The sequence below is a fragment of the Zeugodacus cucurbitae genome, chromosome 2, assembly GCF_028554725.1.
Source record: "Zeugodacus cucurbitae isolate PBARC_wt_2022May chromosome 2, idZeuCucr1.2, whole genome shotgun sequence".
Taxonomy (NCBI): Eukaryota; Metazoa; Arthropoda; class Insecta; order Diptera; family Tephritidae; genus Zeugodacus; species Zeugodacus cucurbitae.
This window is the reverse complement of record NC_071667.1, coordinates 14,552,272-14,578,321: the sequence shown is the minus strand read 5'-3', so window position 1 is coordinate 14,578,321 and position 26,050 is coordinate 14,552,272. Positions and strand designations below refer to the sequence as shown.

Below are 26,050 nucleotides of genomic sequence, written 5' to 3'. Positions count from 1 at the left end.
CTGAAACTGCGTCCAGTTTGCTTTATTTATATTGAAATTTGGGCGGTTAGGGGCTATTTCAGTGTTACTGTCGGAGAAGAGAGATATTATTATAGGGAAATGGTCACTCCCAAAGAGCTGCGACTCTGTTTTCCAATGGCTTTGAATGGCGATGATTGGAGATGCGATTGATAGGTCGATATGTGTGAATGTGTGGTGGGTGGTGAAGTGAGTTGGCGAACCGTCGTTTAGGAGTGTTAGTAACGATTGTGTTATGAATTTAGATATCATTTTCCCCTTTTTATTATTGTTTTTGGCGCCCCAACTAGTGTGATGTGCATTAACGTCACCCGTAATTAGTACAGGTAATCTAGATTGTGGAATTAAGTTTTCAAGGCTATTGTAAGTAAATGGTGTTTTGGGTGGAATGTACGTGGAGTTGATTAAGAATTTCATCTTAGATTGAATGATAACGTTCGTAACATCAAAGTTGTTAATTGTAGAGTTGATATGTTTATGTTGCAGAGAGTTGTGAATAAGAAGAGCGGAGCCACCGAACGCGTTTCGTGTGGGTCCAGATGTATATAAACTGTAGTTGATAGGTATCGGTATATTTTGTTCGTTTTGTATGTGTGTTTCTTGGAGAGAAACTATTTTCGGAGTGTGTGATTTTAACAGTAGTTGTAAGTCGATGTAGTTGTTTGTGTAACCTTTTATATTCCATTGGAGTATGGTAAGTGGCATGTTAGTAGATTATATTAAATACTAAGTAAATATAATAGTAATATAATGAGCAGATATATGATAATATAAAGAAAAGGAAAAAATGAGGGAAATGTTGTAAGAACATTTACTCTTCCATAGTGAGACTGTCAAAGTCATCACTATCATCTGAGTTAGAGTTGTTTGTATCTTGTTTATGATTGATCATTTTTAGTTTGTTTTTGCCTATTTGTTCTTTAGCTTTAGCTTTTAGTTGCTTGATAGTACGGTTTGAGGTTGATTTAGGGAATATTTTGATTTTCGTTTCTGTCAGTTGTGAAGACTCGTACTGTTTATTTGATGTTGAAGGGCGATTTATTAGCTCATTAGTGTTGTTGTTTCCTTGGCTGGAGCATTGCTTTGTGTGAGTGGTATTTGTACTTATCTTACTGCGAACCGTTGTTGGAGCGTAAATGGGTTGCGTCGAAGAGCGTTGAGTAGGTAGAGAGGAATTGTTGTTGTGGGGCTGCTTGTTTTGAGAATTGTTGGTTGTCGTGAGAGTTGATGCTAAGAGTTCGTCGCTTGAGCTGTACACCGTAGGTGTTCGTAGAGTACTTGAAAATGTAATAGATTGATGATGCTGTTGTTTGTATATAGTGTGGGCAGTTTTGTAGTCCACTTTTTGCAGTATTTTGATAGCCTGAATTTCTTTTTGCTTAATGAATATAGGGCAGCTTCTAAAGTAAGGTGAGTGGTCGGTGCTGCTGGTACTGTTTTCTCTGCAGTTATTGCAGGCGGATGGGTAATTGCATTTTTCAGCCGAGTCAGATGATGTATGACACCTTTGCGAGCAGTTTGAGCATAGCGCTTGGTTTTTGCAGTGTTTGGTGAGATGTCCGTAGCGGTGACAATTTTTGCACCGTAGAGGGAGGGGTATATAAGGTCGGATGCGTATTTTTTCATAACCAATAGAAATTGAGTCAGGCAGTGAGAGCGTTGTAAATGTAATAATTATTAGGCCGGTTTCGACGAGAGTTGAGCTATTATTGTTATCTTTTCGCATAATTTTTCGCACTTCACTCACGTTTTGATCTTTAAGTTCATCTAGGATTTCGTTTTCGGGTATTCCGCGGAGGTCGTTGCAGTAGACAACACCTTTGGTGAAATTTAGATTTGAGTGCATTATTATATGTACTTGTATATAAGGGGATAAATTTTTTAGTTTTTTAAGTTTCTGTGCTTGTGTATTGTTCTTTGTTTTAATGAGAATATCACCACTTCTGAGTTTTTTACACATGTCGACTTGACCGCATGTACCGTCGATTACTTTTTTTATAAGGAATGGAGAAACACTAGTTAAGGTTAAGTCACTATTTATTCTTTTCATTACTAAGAATTTAGGTCCAGGAGAATTTATTTCCGTAATGTTTTGGGGGTGGAGCGGGGGAGCCCCGTCCATGTCAGGTGGATCGTTCATTGGAATAGGTTTTTTCACCAGTTCGCGATGAGAGTATTAATTGTATTAATTACTTAATTCAACTTTAGTAGATTATTACAACTTTGCGCTTAGACGGTTTGATAACGAACTTACTCGCGAGAGAGCTGTAGTCGAACTGAGAAACTATATATGCGCAGTTTCAGCTGCAGTAAGCGTCTACTCTCATATTGAATTTTACATTGGAAATTGTACAACTTATATTTTTATAAATAATCACGGACTATCTGATTTCTGATGCGCAAAGCAAGGGCATAGTCAACGATTAGTAACCATTAGCTGATTACAGTATAATTTAAACTGTAATACGATTACCTGCGATAATTTATTGATTATCCTACTAACATAGGGAGTACATAATTTTCTAAGAGTAAGATAGCGTGGAAATTAAATGAATTTAATTCATTTCTCTTCTAAATACATACACGCCAGCTGGTGACTGTCACTTTAACACACCACAAATCGGTTCATTGAACCTTAACAATAGAATCAACCGACCACAAAAAAAAAAAAATAAATAATAAAATCAAATCACTTTTATTCACAGTTTTTGTAGTCACCAGTATGGCAATAACATAACAACAATACCAACTGCTGCCGAAATACAAAAGCGTAGCCTTTATATACTTGAGCGTACAAAATCAGCGAAAGTGCAGTTTATTACGTCATGTGTAAGTATGTACTCTGCTGTGTGGTATTATATTTAATTCCCGCAGCGCTAATGAGCATAATAAATGTCGTTCTCTCAACTCGATATTAAAAGACAGAACATTAAATGGGATAACTCAAACAACACACCTCTATGACAGAAGCAAAGTACTTGTATATTACAGCCCACACGTAACTGTATTGGAGTATCAGTGACAATAGAAAATATGTCGTTTTTGTAGCGTGATAATGGCGACGTAAGGCTGTTATTCTAGTTTTCACAATTAACCAGATGAGTGCCTCAGCCTTTGCTTTCACCGCATATTCTTATTCATTTAGCGTGCGTTTATGCAAAGCCAGTCAAACTCGGCGTAGATACTAATGAGTGTCTGAAACTGCTTGATACTACTTCACAAACGATTAGTGGCAGCGTTTCATATACTTGGTATGATCATATCGCCGGCGTCGCTTGAATAGCACACCCCATAGGCGCTGGATTTTTGGTCTTTTAACTTGTGAACATCTAAATATAAATATAAGAATTTCATTTATTTTATTTAGCTTGTTATTGTGCGCCTTTGTCATAAAGATTGGACGCCACCTTTCAGGTCATTTACCTTGGTATTTTCATTTTACTTCGTGAAACATATTTTTTAAATAATGTGATAAATCTGTCAAAATGTAATGTTTACCTTATGAATATTCTCCCTCCCCAACAGCAGTTTAGATCTATAATACACTACCTTATGGAAATAATTACTATTAAAGTACTTTTTATATACCTAGATATACTATTATAAAATGAATATGTGTTTGTACGAGATTTCAAAAATATAATATCCACATATAATAGCAAAACCATTTAACACATCCAACTAACAATTTCACATTGTATTTAATAACATAATTGCATTTAAATTACAAAACTATTGAAATGTGCGCGCATTATGCAATTAAATTATTAACAATTGAATATGATATACGTATATGTTATTGTTCATATTATAAAGGGTGATTTTTTGAGTTACAATTTATAAAAAAATGTATTTTAAATAAACTACAGTAAATTGACAGTAACGTTATCTCTTAATCTTTCATGACAACCATAACGGCGCAAAATTTTTTCTTCAGAAAATTCACCGAAAATATGGCTGGTCATAAAGTTGGAAATGTGCCTCATTGCTGAACGTAGTTTGAGAAAAAGAACTTTTCTAGATTTTTTTTACATTGTTACGTAGTAAGTTTTCTCATATAGTTTGGCAAAATATAAAAAGCATAAACGTCAAACACGTTTGATTACTCCGACAGCAGGTTTGACAACTAGTTTAACAGTTATGCGTCAAAGATATTATATATATCTGAAAAAACCACCCTATATGCAGATAGTTGTACGCCATCATTTAGGTTAATGTATAAAACGGCAACATAAATGGATATATACAGATCTTTTCGTGTATATTCTTGATATACATAGTCTACAGTTACACTGATAATTGATTACATTGTGTTTAAATGAGTCTCACTCATCCCCCCACTGTAACATACATCCACACTCACTAAGTATCAACATACCACACTGGCACACAACATTTATCCAAATCCACAACACTGAAACATAACATTCACCAGACCCACCACAGAACAGAAGAAAACTCTCACATCAACACACCCACACACATAACAACACCATACACTACACAAAAGGGAATAGAAAGGATCGTCAATTATACCCGCGACTTCTTCTTTTTCGACCTGCCTTCCGATTCTCGTATCATCATTCGTTTTCACCATCCATCCGTCAAGTCGTCGCAACAAGCAGTTTTAAATTCGACAACGTCCACGAAACACTACATTCGCACCGACCGATTTTTTCCCATCCACCTTTATATAAAACTAATATTTAAAATATAAAATTAACTAAAACATATAAAATCTAATAAAGACAAATATTATAAATTGTATCAGCGGAATATTCGCGAGTGCGTCCAAAATTAGTGAAAGGCTATGCCCCCTATTATTCACATTGAAAAATATTTTAATTTTTATATAATTGAATTGTCATTAGTAATTTCTGTTTGCATAAATCAAACAATTGTTGCATTATACTGGAATACCACAAAATCATAAATTGTTCAAACAATCAGTGTTGGCATGAATGCCCATAAACAATGTAAGTACAACTCATATAATCCCATTCACTCATAAATGCATTCATTCATTTGCTTATCTCACCACTTATAGCACATTTATTTACTCAACTTAATTGTTTGGTTATATGCGAAATTTTAATTAATTGCCATTCTATTTTTCACTCATCTCCACTCGACGGAAACCACAAAAGTGCGCAGATAACAACGCACATGCAAGCGCGTTTTTATGAGTTTAAATTGCAATTTCATATTTTATTGAATTCGTTGATTGTCTGTCGCTGGCATTTTTCGACAGAATTAAATGAAGCTTGCGATTATTGATCTTGGAATGGCAAATGTTTGCATGCAAACATATGTCATTTTACGTTGTGTACTACAAATTAATTGTTGATTTGTACATATTTACTTTGAATAATTTATATTTGCATACTTCTTGTTAATTACTTTCTAATAGCTCTATTCTGAAATGATTTATGCAATTAAATTATAATTTGATTAAATGGTGAATGAATATTATGAAAATTTAAGAATTCAGATTTCATTCTACTTGAGGATCAAACCATCAATTATATTATTATATTAGAAATATTCTTTGAAATGCAAATTGCTGCCTCATTTGTTTCAAGTCTAATAGAATAATGCCGATTATATATAATTGTGTAATAATAAATTTCCACGTAACTCTCAACTTGTTAGATGCTTAAAAGCAGTAAATATTTTTTACAGTGAAAAATTATATTCATGGAAGATAAAAATAAAGCGACTATAAAAACTGCGTAGATTCATAAATCTTCTTACGTATTTATGCTGAATTGAATTCACATATATGATAACATAAATTCATTTAAAGACACATAACTCTATATAATTATAACTTAATGAGCACAATTTACTAACGTATTAATATTCAGTGAAGTTAAAAGCCACATTGAGAGAATTCGTAGCTGGCGTAAATGAAGAAATGTCATAGCCAAGTGCTGCTGGTGCCTTTTGCTTTTTAACGGTTCTTTCGTAAACATACAAATATATTTTTTATTCCTTTTTTTAACTGCGAAAGACATATTCACACACATATACACATACATTTGTATACATGTGTGTATTGAAGTACATATTTACATACATATAGTTGAAATTGAAGCACAAGAGGCGGTAGTTAAAAGCAAATCAACCACCTTTCGTCTGCAGTATATTTCAACTACAACACATTAAAGTCAATACGCAGCGCAGACACCATAGCGTATACGTTACATCAATTGAAACTCACACCTCTTTTCTAATGATGATTGCTGTAGGTGAACTTATGCTGTTTACTTGGCTTAAGGGTTTCTTTGTGTTTGTTTTTAAAGTGTCTGTAGATGAGTGTTTGTATGTTATTTGTGCTATTTCTGGTTCTCCTTTGTATTTCGGTTGGCTCTCGAGTAGTTAGCAGGTTCGTTTTAATAGTTGAACTTGAGTGTATCACGGTAGAAAGGTTGCAGTAGGAATTTCCGTTTGGTTTCATTATGAAGTTTTAACGAAGCAATGATAGCCATAACATAGTAAATTGTATTTGAGATGAGCAGTGTATCTGGCCAAAATTGTCAGCTCCAATCGAAAAATCGTAATTTAGAAACTTTTATCCGCCACTATTCATCGCAGAAGCCGATTTTTGTTAATCGAAAGTAAGAACAAGTTTAAAGTAAGTATTTTATGTTATTGAAACTGTCAAAAATTTACTAAAAATTCAAGATCAAAAAATTTCCTATTGGGTCCGGAGTCATTTCCATACCGATAGCCTAATATATTTAAGTAGGTGCCAACGACTTTGTATTAAAGCACAAATTTAATTTCATTCATATGTGACTAGCAAAAAAATGTGAAAATAGAACTAACTGTAATTACTAGCATTAAGAGCAACTAAAGTGGTACTAAAAATCCAGAGCAGCCGATTAACTAATGTAAAAATAGTAAGAGGGAAATAAGTGTTTAGACCTAAATTAGTATTTGATTGAAGAAAAGAAGACAGCAAGCAAAATTCTAATTAATTGTGAAGTAACTAAGGAGTGAATACGTGGGTTAATGGGAGAAGTAAATGTTTTAGTAAATATATTTTGTATTTACTTCAGTAAAACTTGAAATAAAATAATATTAACTAAATTTCAATACTATTTAACTTTGAAAGTTGAGGAGTTTGTTTCTATAGCAGCATTTACTCCTCTTCACTAGCTGGCCCGCACTACTTCAACTAAATACAGTAGTTTTCTTAATTGAGTTATATAAATAACACTAACATACCGCCAACATAAATGTCAACTTTAGTCCAATTAAGTTTTGTTGCATGCTCTTCACAGCATCGCTTCAAATGAGAGTGGAAATTTTCTAGTTTCCTGAAAATAGATAAAGCAGAGATGCAGTTGTGCTACAATGTATATATGTACATACATACATATTTATACATATGTATGTAAGTAAATTAGCAAATAAGAAACATACATGGTTTGAGGCATTGAGATGCTCTGTATTGATTGTACTTGGCCACCAAAGATAAAACACAAATAGAAAATGTATCAGGCTATTTTTTTCTCTTTGCCTGTTTTTTGGTTTTTATTTATTTTTATTCTGAAGTCAATTGAACGGGTAGTTCTAATTGAATAAGATAGAAACTTGATTGTTAAAATATGTAAATTTCATTTTCAAGAGAATATTCTCTTACAATTAGTGATCAGCACCAAATATAAGTATAAGTCGGAATTGTATAGAAAAAATTAATTTAAAAGTGTCCACCATTTTGACTTTATTAAAAAATAATATACAAATATGAGCTGCTGCTACAAAAAGATAACAACAACATAGTGTTGATTTTGCTAAATTGGTCCATTTTGGAAGAATTTAGCTGATAAACATGTAAGAAAAGGCTAAGTCCGGATGCAACCGAACAGATTATACTCTCGCAATTTATTGCTATATTTTTATTAAGATAACAAACAATTTGACCCATATATTCGGCATAAAGTTCAATAGAATAACGAAAATCAACATATATATGGTATGAGGGCTGAGGTAATCCCTGAACCGATTTCACTTATTTTCACCACCAAGGTACATTATATCCAGGACTATACGTTCACTAAATTTTGCTAAGATATTTCACATATTAACCGATTTATAACCTAATAAGCCCATCGTATTTTTGAAAATCCTATAATTAGCTATATGAGTGCTAGGGGAAGTTATGACCCGATTTAAACCATTTCTGGACAGTATTTGTGTAAAGTTTTATTCCGCTATCTTCATTGATTCCTTGTGGACATATTATAAAGTGAAGGAATGAGATGGAATTCAAAATTGAGTTATATGGGAAGTAGTTGAGGATGTGAACCGATTTCATCCATTTTCCACACATCAGGGTGTAAAGGAATCATTATACACCGAATTTCATTGAAATCGGTCAAGTAGTTGCTGAGATATGGGTTTTGACACGTAAGTGGGCGACGCCACGACCATTTTACATTTCGTAAAAAAATTTAGTGCAGCTTACTTGTGCTATTTCTTCTGTAAAATTTAATGTTTCTGATGTTTTTCATTAGTGAGTTAACGCACTTTTAGTAATTTTCAACCTAACCTTTGTACTATTTTCATGGTGTGTAGTTTACGAGATATGTACAAAAAACTTATAAGGGGCGGAGTCATGCCCACTTCTCCAAAAAAATTACAACCATATATGTACCTTACTAGGGCGATCCTATGTTCCAAATTTTAATTTTATAACTTTATTTATGGCTTAGTTATGACACTTTATGTGTTTTCGGTTTTCGCCATTTTGTGGGCATGGCAGTGGACCGATTTCGAAAGCAACCCTCTCACGGTCCCAAGGAATACGTGTACCAAGTTTCGTCAAGATATCTAAATTTTTACTCAAGTTATCCGTTGCACGGACAGACAGACATTCGAATTTTAACTCGTCTCGTCACCCTGATCATTTTGATATATATAACCTTATATCTAACTCGTTTAGTTTTGGGTGTTACAAACAACCGTTTATGTGAACAAAATTAAAATACTCTCTTAGCAACTTTTGTTGCGAAATATATGGAAGGAGTCCTTTTATGCAGCAATTTAAGTGGCACAAAAAGGCTAAGAGCAAAACAATATCAAAGAACAATATCAATTTTGGAAATGTTATTGTATTTATTGAAGTTCACGAAGGATCCATCAAATATAATGTTCGTATTCCAACGAATGACGATTAAAAGTTTTTGAATAGCTATAGAAATTTAAGAGTATTACTAATGAAACAAATTTTGATCTCGTATAATTGGAATAAGCTTCTTAAGAAAATTACTTCTTTTAAGGCAATATTTGAATTGTTCTGTTATTTTATGTTATGGTTATGGTATTTCTTTTTTGAACAAATTTATTAAACTGCATTTAACTAATTTTTATTGAAAAACATACCTCTAAGTGAGTACTCAAATTAACGAAAAATTCGGTGTAACGAACAGGCCTGACAATTAATGCGTTCGTTATTTCGGAAAACTACTGTATAAGTATAAGTAGTAATAAATATAATTACATTTTGGTTGACAGCTTATATCTTTACCATCTCCGTCCGACCATTCTGTTCACCTCGCTAGGCAATTAGGCACTAATTAAAATCTTCAAAATTATTAATTAATATGGAACAATTGATTGCATTCCGGTGACTTATTACAGCAGTTGCAGGATCCGTCTGAGTCTATTCATTTTCAACAAATAAAATCATTTCCATTGTTCGCCAAAAGCATATGCAAGAGTGCCAACAATACGAGTCGGAGACCTTCAAAATATGAGTGACTGTCAGCCAGACCTTCTCTTGCACAATGAAGAAATGATGAAAACTCAACAATATCCATTATTAACTAATCAACATGAATGCAGTGTGATAAAAGCAACAGTATAACATCCATCAACAGCCAACATGTGGGAGGTCAGAATCACTCAATTTGAAACCCTTTTATTTGCATTGTGACAAAAAAGAGCAAAGCCGCTTGCTGCTTTATTGGGTTGAATGAGATTATTATATTATGGAAATGTGTAAATGTAAGAAGTAAATGCGGAAACCCTAAAAGCGCTCGAAATGTCTGAAAAAAGTAAGAATAGAGGAAGAGTAAAAAAAATTACTAAATGCAGATTAGAAGAAGTGTTTCGTTGTTATTTTCTTCAGCCAGTTTATATCTTGTCTTTGTGTGTGTATTCATGTACATTTTTCTGAAACTGTTTTGAGCAACTAAAACTTGGAATTCCTCTTAACGAAGGTGAGCAAATTGAATTGTCTACCCACACCTTCAGTTTCTTTTACGAAAGAAATGTGTTTGTGTGTATTTGCATGCTTTTGAGTTGAACTTGAAAGGTGTGACACTGTTGATTATTAATTTACGTGGTAACAGAATAAAACGTTGAGCATGGAGTTTGGCATACACATGCACACAAATATATTAAACATGAATATGCGTGTATGTGGATGTGTATATGTGTCTTCTGTCTTCGTTTCAATAATAAGTTGTTTACTTCTTTCATGCGTTTGCTATGTCTTTTATACAACAAAGTTGCTAGAGAGTATTATAGTTTTGAGTATAGAGTATTATAGATTTGAAATGGAATTTCTTTTTTGGGATCACAAAGTGGACAATATGTGGATTTAAGGCAGTGCAGAAGCAATGTAACTGAAATGAAGAGGTATTTAAAACTAAAACTGTAGGCAGTTAACACATTTTTCGGTTTTATCGTAATTAAAGTATTACATTCAGTTCATAAAATGTAAATTATGAAATCGCAACTAACAAACACGGACATTTGAGCTCAAGCCATTGCAATTCTCATGCTCCAACTCTCGCTATTTACGACCGCACATCTATACTGCGGTCAGACAAACATTTACCCCATATAACATAAATAAAGAATATTACTTCCCAGCTTGCTTGTTATTGATACCGCATTTATGCATCGTAACTGCTATTGTAAACGAATTCCAAGGTGCCGCAACAACAATATGTATTGAAGTGAGTAAACAAAAGAGTTATTGTTGTTAACTCAACAGGATTCTTACTTACACAGTCTTTGTGCTTCAGCTGCTATCACTCAGCCAGTCACACACACTTGTATATACATATGCATGGATTGCTATCTGTCACACGCACGTGTGCATTGTACTGTACATTAAAATACTCCCGTATATATGTAGAAGCCAGTGCATTTGTGTACGTAAGTACACTTACAAGTAACGGTACATTTCGTTCGTTAACAGTTGGGTATAGGGTTAATGTTTGTTTTTCCAAAGCTCTTGGCTTGAAAGCGCTTTCAATTCGTCTCAGATTTTTCACTGAACTTTTACTTCATATGTAAGTATGTTTGCCATAATAAAAGTGAATAGAAACAAAAGTGATCGTAGTAAAGAATCTGAAAAGTGCTATTACAATTTTGTTTAGAATATATTAAATTATATATATATGTCTATATCTTTCAAACTATTTTGAAGTTTTCAACAAGTCGCAAGAATTTAAGTACCTTTAAAATCTTAAACTGATTTTAATATGTGTGCTGTTAATACGACTTTAAAGCATCAGCAGCCGCTGTCCCCTAACCATAAACTGCGTAAATACGAAATAAAATATTTAACACAACAACTAAAATGAGAGTTTTACTATCCGCTTTAAAATTTTCTCATTTATCATGTCCGGCCTCCCATATTGTCCTCTTATTACTGCGTACTTCGTTACTATTCGATTTATTTGTTTGTCAGCGAAATGAGCTGTTTTTACATGCATGTGTCATTGCGCCTAGAACTATGCTTATTCCGTAGTCTCTTTCAGTTTGCTACATCATTACACTATTTATATCTGTCAGAGTAAGTGTGCATGATGGGCTCAGCACTTAACTATGTGCGTGCTGCACATTTATTTGCATTGTGTGTGTGTTTTGTAATATGTGGAAATAAATTTCAAGCACGCTTCATATGTGAAACGAATGCCATAATGTCGCTAATACTAGCTGCCATTTTCCATTTGCAAATGAATTACGCATCACACTAACACAAAAACACAGAAGTGTTTTATTTGGTTTGGAAGTTCAACAAAGCCCTCACGATTACAAAGTGCAAAAATTACATGTTTGGTCTGTAGCTTCTGGGGTGATAATTTAATTTTAGCAGTTTATAAAATAAATAAAATTTATTAAATTTTATTCAGAATATTATAAACTTTTTGAATGAAGTTAACATAAATAAAAAACGTTTAATGAAATTTGCATCAAACAATCAATTAAGTTTAATTCATATAAAAACCAACTTCTTGCCTACTTAATTCCCTGCAGGGCTCCCTAAAATTACAAATAAACACACATACAAAACTTATTTACTACGGCCTTGCCATAAACAGTTGGTAAATTTGTTTACCATAAGTGTGTGCTCCATCGCGCACGTGACAATGCAGACATAACATCATTACACACTCGGCCTTGATTTCCACCTGACCCAAATTTTAAGTGGTCACGGGTGCTTCAGAAGTTACCTATACAAATTCCGTAATGACGTTAGTCCGTACTGTCCGGTGTGTGCAGAGTCCGTAGAAGACTCCGAGCACGTATTTTTCTATTGCCCTCGATTTTTAGATATAAGGGAAAAGTTGATAACAACCATGGGTGGTAACTTGACGGTGGAAAATTTGACTGCACTTATGTGTCAGTCCTCTGATAATTGGAAAGCTGTTAGCGAAGCGGCAGCCATAATAATGACAGAATTGAGACATCTACAACAGGCTAGGCGTCAGTCAGTCCGCGCTATAGAGGAGACTTAAATTGTCTTGACACTCCCATGAAGTAATACTTAATCCGGTGGTTCCGTGGGAGTGTTTTGTGCTGGGAGTAGGTTAGGTTTAGCGGATTAAAGTTCCGCACTTCGGCTTTCGATGCTTCCCCCTACTATAAAAAAAAAAAAAAAAAAAAAACACACTCGGCAATGTGTAATCTGACGCGTGACATCTGGTAAAATGATGTTTAAATGAAGGATAAATATTTTATATACCATACTCTTCACCACCAGTCGCTTTTGAAGTGGTTCTAAAGTAAGGCATAATGAACTGTACTTAATTGCGAGCTAATTAAGCAATAATAAATAAATTAACAAATAAGAATTCTAACAAAAAAAAAAAACGTTACCGAGGTAGTGAGAACAAATTTGGTGTGAAATTACTTACCACGTACTACCGAAACAAAATTACTTGACTTTATAGTATTTTTGCACAAGATAACCATACTTGTAGCCTAGCTAACGAACTTATAATTTTTTAAAAATATAACAAAGAACAGCAGACGTAGTCTGTAACGCCTTAAAAGTTTAGGCAACTATTGGAAAAGTGCCATCAGTTGGCCTAGCACACAGCTGCACCAGGGCGTCGATGAATAAGCACGGAAGGAAAAGCGAATTTTTATTATATGCAAATATTTATACTTGCACTTCTATACTATAAATACCATCGATATATCGTTTGCACAGACATAACTTTGCATGTACCCTCTCTCCATCATCTCTTCAAACGGCTTTAATTTCTCATTTTCAGCAAATGATTGCCAATATTTTTATTGTTTGAATTTTGACGCTGATACGCTTTTAAATTTTTTTCACAAGAACGCTGAAATGCAGCGCAATAAAATGTGCTGTTTATCCGTTAGGGTTCATTGCAGTTCCTTTACACATAAGCGTGTTTTGCATTTGTCTTAATACGAATTTTAATGATGCAAATAACCGGGAGAGAAATGAAGAAAAAAAGGTTTCGAAATTCTAGAATTGGCTTAACAGATTCGGAGATCTGATCTCCTTCGGCATTTCTGGACAATAAGCATTCAAAGTGGAGCCTTAGAGAGGGATGTACTGGAATATCTACACCAATAGTATAAAATGCCAAGCATGCACAAGACCACAGTCTTCACAAAATTTATATGTTCATTAACTTTCTTAGAGAAGAAAAGTATATAAATGTATATGATTACATTTTGAGTTATGAAGGTATATGGTAGAAGGTAATTGACATAAATTACGAAGATTTAAATCCAGCCCAGAACCCACAGCTCAACACCATTCCTTATAACTGCTTGAGTTAAGCAGTCAGAAGCCATTCAGAAGAATTTCAGAATATTGTATATTTGTTGAAGATTTCGTAGCATCGGCCTCAATTTACTGAAAAGGGAATATAAAACATCGTGTCATCGCAACAAAAGTTGCTAAGAGAGTATTATAGTTTTGTTTACATAATGGTTGTTTGTAAGTCATAAAACTAAACGTGTTAGATATAGGGTTATATATAGTATATCAAAATGATCAGGTCGACGAGACGAGTTAAAATCCGAATGTTTGTCTGTCCGTCCGTGCAACGGTTAACAGCTGGATAAATGGTTATAGGTGTGTGTATGTGTCGACAGTTTGGCTGCGTTTAAGTTGCACATTAGGCGCTATCGTTTACATATTAGTAGGTAAATGTGTTACGTTAATATGCATATCATGGTTATTTTCCTGTATTATATATGTGTGTATTGCGAGTGCGTTTTCATTTCTGGTCACATATTGAGCTGTTTGTGTATTATTTTATGGAAGGCAAACGTACTCCGTTGCATTAACGATGTGGCAAATGTTTCGATTATCATAAAATCAATAAAATTCGAAGAAATTTATATATTTTATTATTGTGGTATTGAATGATAGATGACAGATAATAAAATCATAATAAAATTAATAAATAAATAAAAAAAATATTAAACAATTATGTGATATGCTTTTTTAATAATACATATAAACTACTCGAGTATATGGATATACAGAGGTAGTCAAAATTATTTACACATCGGACGTTTTTTTTACAAGTTTCACAGAAAAAGCTTTCGCTTGTTGTTGTTGTTGTCACAGGGTAACAAAATGCTATGTTGTTAAAAACCTTGATTCATTCCTGAGCGAATGAAGTCGGTTTGGCAAGAATAGCTAGAAATATGGCGGATATATACAAATGAACTACAGACTCGCAGTAGTCAAAAGTTATTTACACACATTTTTTTTGCGTCAAAATAATTTACTTATTTGTTTATTTATTTAAAATGTTTCAAAAACATCGTTTGCATCCCTATGCCAAGGCCGATTAATCGGTCGGACTCTACCAAAGAACGTATAATAATAAGAAGGAGCAAATGTTAACTCTCAACTTTTTGAGTGACAAATTATAGCTGAACATCGAACTTCGCCACTTCGAAAGAAAAAAGTACACCACAGCATCAGGGAACTGGGAACAATGATACAAACAGACGCAAGTGATCTGATCAAAACACTGACTAAGGCGCGCGGATTGCCACTTTCGACATGGCGCAGGTGGTAGGCACGATGGAGTTAACGATATGCGGTTCCAAGCATTTACGTTCGAATTCTGTAATGCTGAAAGTTTTTAATAATCTTTTTTTTTAAGGAATTTTTGCAGATCTACATTCTAATAGTAATTTTAATAGCATATTTTCTTTATTTTAATAATTAAAATATTTCTAGAAAATATTTGCACATCTGCAAACAATTCAAATTCACGCACACATTCATTAATACATATACGCTTGTCGACACTTGACACTTTTGCTTTTACGCGAGTACAGTTGAAAGAAGCAAGTGGGATTGGTCGTTCGCAAGGAGGGGTCAGGAGCGCAGCAGTCCTTGATTTTGAATTATATGTATATACTTTGCTACTTTTCACTTCTGAAGTGGATATTAGACAATTTTCCAACTCTTGATTTTTAGCAAGAATATGCGGGGATTGATGGATGGAGGAAGGGTTCAATTCTAAAATTGAAATTTTGTCATCCTCGCAAAAAGATTCGGGCATCATCATCATACTGAAACGACTTTTGGTTTAGCAGGCGCGCAGAAATAATAGTGCGACGCTGATTTGCGAATCCATAACTTTGCTATGGCGCAAGCGCGAACATTGACCAATCAGGAAGCGCTTGCACATTTGATTGGTTGTTGTTTGTGTAACTTGCGCGAATGTTTCATTTTATGCAAGTAATTGTTAGAAGGAATTGTGAGGAATATATGTGTGTATGTTTGCATGTGTGTTCATCTCTTTGAGCATTAGAAAAAAATGGAATTCAGTATAATATTTGCATACGTACTTATGTGCGTGGAGTAAAGCAGAGCTGAATCTGCCATAGACAATTCGAGTAAAATATACTATAGTGAACCGATCTGAACAATTTTTTCGGAGATTAAATTATTTCTATGAACAATAACTCACAAATTTCGTGAAGATATGTAGTAAAATGCGGAAGTTTTAAATACAAGCCCTTGATTCCCATTGTTCAGTTTGTATGGCAGCTATATGATGTAGTGGTCCGATATTGGCAGTTCTAGGACTTAAAAACTGAAGGACTAGTTCGTATATATACAGACAGACGGACATGGCTAAATCGACTCAGTTCAACATACTGATCATTTATATATATATTTTATAGGGCCTCCGACGCTTCCTTCTGGGTGTTACAAACTTCGTGACAAACTTAATATACCGAGTTCAGGGTATAAAAAGGAATACCGTAACAGAACAATTCAAATGTTGGTTTAAGAGAAGTAACGGAAAAGTAATGCCAATTCAGCAAATTCACGTTATACGAGATCAAACTATTTATTCATTAGCAATACTTGATTAATCGCCGTTCGCTTCGCTGGAAAACGATGGCTCCTTCCTGAAGTCAATCGCTACAATAAGTTTTGAGAAATTGACATTGTTCTTCTTTGCTGCTCTTAGCCTTTTTGTGCTACTAAAATTGCTACATAAAAGGACAGCACCTCCTTCCTTAGATATTTTTCTCTCTGGCGCTCCACAGAGTATAAACATATTTTATCGGCTAAATTCTTCCAAAATGTACGAATTTAGGAAATTCGCTACTACGGAATGTTTACTTTTTGTAGCAAAAGCTTATATTTTTGAAAGGTTTACCTTCCACTTGCTGCTGATCAATAATTTAAAGCTTTTCAATCAATTCAATATTTCCATTTTATACTCTCGCAACAAAAGTTGCTAAGAGAGTATTATAGTTTTGTTCACATAACGGTTGTTTGTAAGTTATAAAACTAATCGAGTTAGATATAGGGTTATATATATCAAAATGATCAGGATGACGAGACGAGATGTCTGTATATTCGGCATAAAGTCCACTAGAATAACGAAATCATTATATATAGTACCAACAAACCGTTCCGGCTTCGCACGGGTATAAACAAACATTTAAAAAGTTATAAGTTTTTACACACTCTCAAGCATATGTACGTACTTTCCCGTTTCATGCATGGGTTCATTTTAAAAAAAGTAAAATGAGGAAAATTCGAAAATTCGAAAATGAAATAATATTTTATTTGTCTTTAGTCTTTGGTGTACGTTGTCTTTCTCTCTGAATATGAAGGCGTTGGGAATGCTCACAGTTCGACCCCCTAGTGCGACCTTGTATATTTCTAATATTTTGTTCTTCAAGCAGCTGCACACGCTCCTTACGGGTCGTGTAAGGGCGTACTTGGGAGGTTTTGAAATTGTATTCAGCAAGCAGCTGCGAGCGCTTGTTACTCGACTCTCTGGCACGCAATTGCGATGCGAAGAGAATGACTTGCAACAAATTTTTCAGCTTCAGATTAAGATTCTCCATCACGGAGTCTTTTTAATAGCCTCACCTAACTATTTCCAGAAAGTTGAGATTCGAGCAATAAATATAGCCTATGTTACTCTGTATGAATGTAGCTTTCCAATGGTGAAATAATTTTTGAAATCGACACAGTTGTTTTTGAGTTTATTCATTACAAAACATACATACAAATCTTTCCTCTTTATAATAGAAGTGTAGATATGAGAGCTGAGATAATTCCTGAACCGATTCATTAATATCGCGATACAGGAAATATCACGATAAATACTGAACGTGTAGCAGTCGCCTAAGAGACTTACCGATATTTTCGGCAAAAAAAATAGCCACAAGCACTGAGGTTCTCATGTTCGATTTTTGTTGAATTGCACAGTTATAGCCTGGTAGGCGATTTAACGATAGGCGATGTCACGCAATAAATGAAGTATTTGTGAAAAGTTTTGTTTCGATATCTTCATTGACTTTGATGTATATATTGTAAAATGAACGAATTGAATGTGAGACTTTCTGTCATAGTGCCCCGCATATTATAACGGACGCCGTTTAAGGTGCGCGATGGGTCTGGTGCTGGGGGGGTGAAAGTCATTTCTCTTACATTTTATTAAGGTCTTGAGTGATCAAAGTGGAAATCTGCTTGTGTGTTCGTGTTAATGTGCCATTTGGACTAATATGTAATTTCGAATCGAATTTTCGACGACGGCGCTACAACACCACCACAGCTATACAAGTACTTACCGTTGTAGAATTTTGTGAGGACAAGCTGTATTAATAATTTCTTATCTCTGGTGGGGGTCAATAATTGAAAGACAAGTCATCTAGTGAGAAATATTTCATTCTGTTCTTTATTTGTGTTTTTCATGTCATTAATTATATAAAAATTTGGAAACTATCTTAACTAAGTAAATATATGTATATAGGGTGGTCTGTATGTGTTCTTATGATAATGAGAATTACATGTTTTCTTATCTTATACAATATTTCGCTGTTCATTTGTGAACAGTGTGAGATTAGTTTTATTGGGGCTAAGACTCTTGTAATGATTGTACGGTGAACTGAGATCCATAATCTCTTCTATTTTTTATAGAGACGGGACGAGGAACCGCCTGCCGAGCTCGGTAAACGATTGAAATTGCCTGGCGTGAGCAAGGTCTTAGGTGAGAGTTCGGACATTTTACGTGATTGCGGACTGGCGTTTGGAATCTTCGCGGGGAAATCCGGACATAATGTGACATTTGGACTGATTGTATTTGTAGAGGTGGAGTCTAATGAGTATGAGTTTGGCAAGTTCGACGAGCAAATGGTCGCATTGTTTAGTAGTGTAATCTCCACTTTCACCTCGACCGATTCGTCGGCCAGCGATGAAGATTGACTTGGGGTTGCTTGGTGCTGTTGCCTGATTTATTCGCTTGTGCTTTGAGTGTGATCGAGTTGCGGATAAGAGACTCATCGAGACTGAAAACAGCATAGAAAATGTTAGAAAATAGAGTTAGTCTAGTTGAGAATATGAACAAGGGATAACAGATTTTTACAATTTTACTCGGAACACTCACCCGTGTGATTCACTGAGTAAGCATGTTAAAGTATAAATATTTCAAATAAATATGAGTTTTAATAAAACTGACTTAGCCTTTAGACTTACCCAATTGGTGGCGGTGCAGGCAATGGCTTATCAAACCTTTCTTTCCCAACAACCAAAAAGTGTTCATCATACCTTCCCCTTTATTTCAATTAGTCCGCGCTTCATAAGCACGAAATACAACTAAACATATACACATAAGTGAATTTACTTCCGCTTACCTTGCGTTGATAGTCGTATCGAAAATTGTGTAGAGATCAGCAATCAGATCCACAACCTGTACGGGACTACAGTGCGCAGCAATAGTTGTAATACCAACGATGTCGCTAAAATAGATTGTTACGTCGGAGAATTCCTCCGGTTCGACGACCAAACCCATTTTCAATTATTCCGTCACCGAACTACGGTTAAAAAAGAAAAAATATTTAATTTTTTTTTACCAATTCAGGGTGGCGAGATTGGGGGGTAATTGTCGGGTAGTTAAAAGAAATAAGAATTATTTCCATACCATTGTTGTGAGTTAAACGCCTATATTCCTTACATGGGTAGCATGCGATTTAATAACTGTTCAGTTTTCTTCCTCTCAATATCCAATTGATCTGTGCGCTCACGTATCAGCTCCTCCAAGTTATTGGAATACTTTTCGAGCATTTGAAACATTGTGTCGACGAAATTCACCTTACGTCCGTGATTGAGCATTTTAAAGCGTTCGTAAACGCTGATAAATTTTAACGGCAAACGAAGAATATTATTCATGGTACATCATTAAGGATGTCATCAATAGCCGGCGGGCAAAGTAATGCGTCAGCGCTGTAAAAAGGTGAAGAAAAAAGGCAAAGTAAATAAATAGAAAAGTGAAACATAGCATACATAAAACCAATATAGGCAGAATGCCACAAAGTATATTTATAGGCCTCCCTTATTGTTCGTCCTAGAATGTGAGGCTCCTTCCGCTGATAATTGCTGGCATCGTCTATTTACGGTGGCTTCACAGTCCTTCCACAGTGGCAGCTTACTTTCATTGATTTCAATTCTGGTCTAAATTAACTCTGCATTGTTGTGTTCAAATCCAACGCGCTTGTCTTTGTTCTTTACGAATTACATCAAACTTATTTTTCAACACTTTTTCCCTTTCACCACACTCCTTCAGCTCCTTTTCACTGAAAACCAGCAATTCACCATAGCGCTTTTTATAAGCCAACAATTCAGTGCGCAGTAAGCTTTTACTCTCCATCAAATGGGGTTGCTCTTCTTTGTATTTGGTAATCTCCTTGTTGCCGGCAGAAATTTTTCATTTAGCGCCAGCACGGTGCCCTATTGATTGCTCAATTGTGCATTTAGGAGCGCGTTTTGTTGCCCCAACTTATTATTTTGTTCCATTAGTTTTTGTAAGCTGCTACGATGCCGCTTTATAAACGACTGTAGAGCTACTTGAATATTTTGTGAATTAACAAATACTTTTTCCGGGCTATTTCTTTCAGTGGGCTTCATGTTGTGTTGTTGCAATGCAACTTGTTTTGACTTTGATTCGTTGCGATTTGCTCTACTCGAACTGATTCTTGGCATATTGTTTTATGTCCAGATATGCGGTTGTAGATTTTGAATTATTATTTTCAATTAGAGCAACTGCAGAAATCATTCAGCGTTATGCAGAATGAACTTACGCAAAAAGAACAAACAATTATTGGCTTGCGTAAAGAACATGCTGATTATAAAACCGAAACTGAGAAAACCATCGATAAAATGCGTGAAATCCAGCATATATTCTACCCGAATGCCACAAATCCCTTGCCGCATATACAACGACACGATGAGGGTCGCGCTACGCAACCTGTCAGCATTACTGTACAGCCGTACTAATGCGCGATTGGAGACCATCAAGAACTATTCATACGTTACCGATGCGCGCTGAAAGTGCTAGAGGTTCAACGGAAATTCCACCGACATCTGAGAGCAGCGTGGAGCATACTACACATACACAAAGACGTTTACGACGTCATTGAAAAATATGCTGTTCAAGCTATTGGTACACTTTAATCAGCAAATGAAATCTTTCTGCTCGGGCGCCATGAAAAATCTCAATGTTTTTTGAGAAACGAAAATGTTGGAGGTGCGCGAATTAAATAAATACTCCAATTACCTGTGTCGGTCTTCTATTCCGGTACTTTACACGGCACTTTTGAATTACCGGACACTTAGCTGCACTAGAAGCGGTAATTTGTAGCGGAACTTTACCGTCACGATAATTTTGCCCGTAACTGTCTTAAACGCTGTGATACAATTTTTTTGTAACGCACTGTACCTACCGTTTACCAGTCTTCTTGCACATATATACATATGTATATGCAATTATACCTTGTTGGTTGGTAATGCGGTCTCCGCTTGCTTAGGCGCACAACGTAGATATGTACATATGTGGTTTTTCTCCTTTTTCACCTCGCACCTTCTAGTTGTTTTGTTGGTGAACGAGTGTTATATTTATTGTATATTATTTTTTCACCTTCACATTCACTAAGCCGAAAGCCGAAATACGAGAACCGAACGGAATTTTACACAGGTAATTGGTAACGAGAACGAAAAATAATTAATACCCTATTAATTTTTTGCACTTTTTAAGTGTATTTAAGTTTTAATTTTTTAATTAACGCACAAGTCCCTGCTCGGCGCCATGAAAAATCTCAATGTTTTTTGAGAAACGAAAATTTTGGGGGTGCGCGAATTAAATAAAAACTCCAATTACCTGTGTCGCGAAAAGTAAAATTTAATTATTCCGAGAAATCAAAATAGCGTGCGTTCGGTTCAACGTGTATAATACGAGAGAGTTCTTTATTCTCTTTTATGTGATCACTTAGTCTAAATCTTAAAGTAACGGTATTATAAATATGTATTTTAAATATGTATTCTAAATATATTATTACGGTAAGTATATAGTAAGGTAATATAAATGTATTATTAGGGTAAGTATGATTTTTATAATTCAATATTTTAATTCAATTTCTAATATTCCAATACAATTCATTTTCTTACTTTAAGTTTTAGGTTTTTACAATTATACATATATGTCGCTTGACGCAACATATTGTTACGTCGGAAAATTCCTCCGGTTCGACGACCAAGCCCATTTTCAATTTTTCCGCCACCGAACTACGATTAAAAAAGAAAAAAAATATTTAATTTTTTTTTACCAATTCAGGGTGGCGAGATTGGGGGGTAATTGTCGGGTAGTTAAAAGAAATAAGAATTATTTCCATACCATTGTTGTGAGTTAAACGCCTATATTCCTTACATGGGTAGCATGCGATTTAATAACTGTTCAGTTTTCTTCCTCTCAATTACCAATTGATCTGTGCGCTCACATATCAGCTCCTCCAAGTTATTCGAATACTTTTCGAGCATTTGAAACATTGTGTCGACGAAATTCACCTTACGTCCGTGATTGAGCATTTTAAAGCGTTCGTAAACGCTGATAAATTTTAACAGCAAACGAAGAATATTATTAGAATATTGGTACATCATTAAGGTTGTCATCAACAGCCGGCGGGCAAAGTAATGCGTCTGCGCGATAAAAAGGTGAAGAAAAAAGGCAAAGTAAATAAATAGAAAAGTGAAACATAGCATACATAAAACCAATATAGGCCAAATGCCACAAAGTATATTTATAGGCCTCCCTTACTGTTCACTAAGCCAGATGGGCAGTTATGTATGTATACATAGATCGTTGTGTTGTACTCACGAATTAAAGACGGGCCGCATGTCCGGCTGTTCAGCCCAGCAATGACGCATAATGTTGATGGCCTCTGGTGGTGCTGCCCTTCGCTATTATTTCGTCCGGCGATAGCGACAGTATATAGTAGGGCTCGCCGCGTACCACCACCTCCTGCATGATGATGTATGACGATTTCACAAACTCGAACCTCTGCTGCACCGGAAGCGTCTTGAAAGTGGGGCAGGCAGTTAAATAGTGGTCTTTTGATCTGCACTGCTGACAAAGAGGCTGCCTCGTATTCGCTGCAACTAGCGCCGATTTGGTCCTGTCCATATGTTGTTGTTTCCCATGGCTCGCACTGGCTGTTGGTATGGTCCTAGAATGTGAGGCTCCTTCCGCTGATAATTGCTGGTATCGCCTATTTAAGGTGGCTTCGCAGTCCTTCCACAGTGGCAGCTTGCTTTCATTGATTTCAATTCTGGTCTGAATTAACTCTGCATTGTTGTGTTCAAATTCAACGTGCTTGTCTTGCAATTCTTTACGAATTACTTCAAGCTCATTTTTCAACACTTTCTCCCTTTCACCACACTCTTTCAGCTCCTTTCCACTGAAAACCAGCAATTCACCATAGCGCTTTTTATAAGCCAACAATTCAGTGCGCAGTAAGCTTTTACTCTCCATCAAATGGGGTTGATCTTCTTTGTATTTGGTAATTTCCTTGTTGCCGGCAGAAATTTTTCATTTACCGCCAGCACGGTGCCCTGTTGATTGCTCAATTGTGCATTTAGGAGCGCGTTTTGTTGCCCCAACTTATTATTTTGTTCCATTAGTTTTTGTAAGCTGCTACGATGCCGCTTTATAAACGACTGTAGAGCTACTTGAATATTTTGTGAATTAACAAATACTTTTTCCGGGCTATTTCTTTCAGTGGGCTTCATGTTGTGTTGTTGCAATGCAACTTGTTTTGACTTTGATTCGTTGCGATTTGCTCTACTCGAACTGATTCTTGGCATATTGTTTTATGTCCAGATATGCGGTTGTAGATTTTGAATTATTATTTTCAATTAGAGCAACTGCAGAAATCATTCAGCGTTATGCAGAATGAACTTACGCAAAAAGAACAAACAATTATTGGCTTGCGTAAAGAACATGCTGATTATAAAACCGAAACTGAGAAAACCATCGATAAAATGCGTGAAATCCAGCATATATTCTACCCGAATGCCACAAATCCCTTGCCGCATATACAACGACACGATGAGGGTCGCGCTACGCAACCTGTCAGCATTACTGTACAGCCGTACTAATGCGCGGTTGGAGACCATCAAGAACTATTCATACGTTACCGATGCGCGCTGAAAGTGCTAGAGGTTCAACGGAAATTCCACCGACATCTGAGAGCAGCGTGGAGCATACTACACATACACAAAGACGTTTACGACGTCATTGAAAAATATGCTGTTCAAGCTATTGGTACACTTTAATCAGCAAATGAAATCTTTCTGCTCGGGCGCCATGAAAAATCTCAATGTTTTTTGAGAAACGAAAATGTTGGAGGTGCGCGAATTAAATAAATACTCCAATTACCTGTGTCGGTCTTCTATTCCGGTACTTTACACGGCACTTTTGAATTACCGGACACTTAGCTGCACTAGAAGCGGTAATTTGTAGCGGAACTTTACCGTCACGATAATTTTGCCCGTAACTGTCTTAAACGCTGTGATACAATTTTTTTGTAACGCACTGTACCTACCGTTTACCAGTCTTCTTGCACATATATACATATGTATATGCAATTATACCTTGTTGGTTGGTAATGCGGTCTCCGCTTGCTTAGGCGCACAACGTAGATATGTACATATGCGGTTTTTCTCCTTTTTCACCTCGCACCTTCTAGTTGTTTTGTTGGTGAACGAGTGTTATATTTATTGTATATTATTTTTTCACCTTCACATTCACTAAGCCGAAAGCCGAAATACGAGAACCGAACGGAATTTTACACAGGTAATTGGTAACGAGAACGAAAAATAATTAATACCCTATTAATTTTTTGCACTTTTTAAGTGTATTTAAGTTTTAATTTTTTAATTAACGCACAAGTCCCTGCTCGGCGCCATGAAAAATCTCAATGTTTTTTGAGAAACGAAAATTTTGGGGGTGCGCGAATTAAATAAAAACTCCAATTACCTGTGTCGCGAAAAGTAAAATTTAATTATTCCGAGAAATCAAAATAGCGTGCGTTCGGTTCAACGTGTATAATACGAGAGAGTTCTTTATTCTCTTTTATGTGATCACTTAGTCTAAATCTTAAAGTAACGGTATTATAAATATGTATTCTAAATATATTATTAGGGTAAGTATATAGTAAGGTAATATAAATGTATTATTAGGGTAAGTATGATTTTTATAATTCAATATTTTAATTCAATTTCTAATATTTCAATACAATTCATTTTCTTACTTTAAGTTTTAGGTTTTTACAATTATACATATATGTCGCTTGACGCAACATATTGTTACGTCGGAAAATTCCTCCGGTTCGACGACCAAGCCCATTTTCAATTTTTCCGCCACCGAACTACGATTAAAAAAGAAAAAAAATATTTAATTTTTTTTACGCACGCAATTCAGGGTGGCGAGATTGGGTGGCGTATCAGCTCCTCCAAGTTATTCGAATACTTTTCGAGCATTTGAAACATTGTGTCGACGAAATTCACCTTACGTCCGTGATTGAGCATTTTAAGCGTTCGTAAGCGCTGATAAATTTTAACAGCAAACGAAGAATATTATTAGAATATTGGCACATCATTAAGGTTGTCATCAACAGCCGGCGGGCAAAGTAATGCCTCAGCGCGGTAAAAAGGTGAAGAAAAAAGGCAAAGTAAATAAATAGAAAGTGAAACATAGCATACATAAAACCAATATAGGCAGAATGCCACAAAGTATATTTATAGGCCTCCCTTACTGTTCACTAAGCCAGATGGGCAGTTATGTATGTATATATAGATCGTTGTGTTGTACTTACGTATTAAAGACGGGCCGCATGTCCGGCTGTTCAGCCCAGCAATGACGCATAATGTTGATGGCCTCTGGTGGTTCTGCCCCCTTCGAAACGGATGGCC

General features: G+C 35.3%; 2 protein-coding genes across 4 annotated transcripts in view; both read right to left on the bottom strand.

Annotated features, from left to right (window-relative positions):
* LOC105218644 (uncharacterized) overlaps positions 1 to 26,050 on the bottom strand; it is a 246,005-nt gene that overhangs the window by 134,526 nt on the left and 85,429 nt on the right. The window lies entirely within an intron of this gene.
* On the bottom strand, positions 18,505 to 20,778 carry LOC128919951 (uncharacterized). Its single transcript, XM_054225848.1, has 3 exons — positions 19,286 to 20,778; positions 19,197 to 19,208; positions 18,505 to 19,098 (listed from the first exon to the last, which is right to left on the bottom strand). Exons 1-3 carry the CDS (start codon positions 19,353 to 19,355, stop codon positions 18,818 to 18,820), a joined length of 363 nt encoding a protein of 120 aa, XP_054081823.1. The 5' UTR covers positions 19,356 to 20,778; the 3' UTR covers positions 18,505 to 18,817.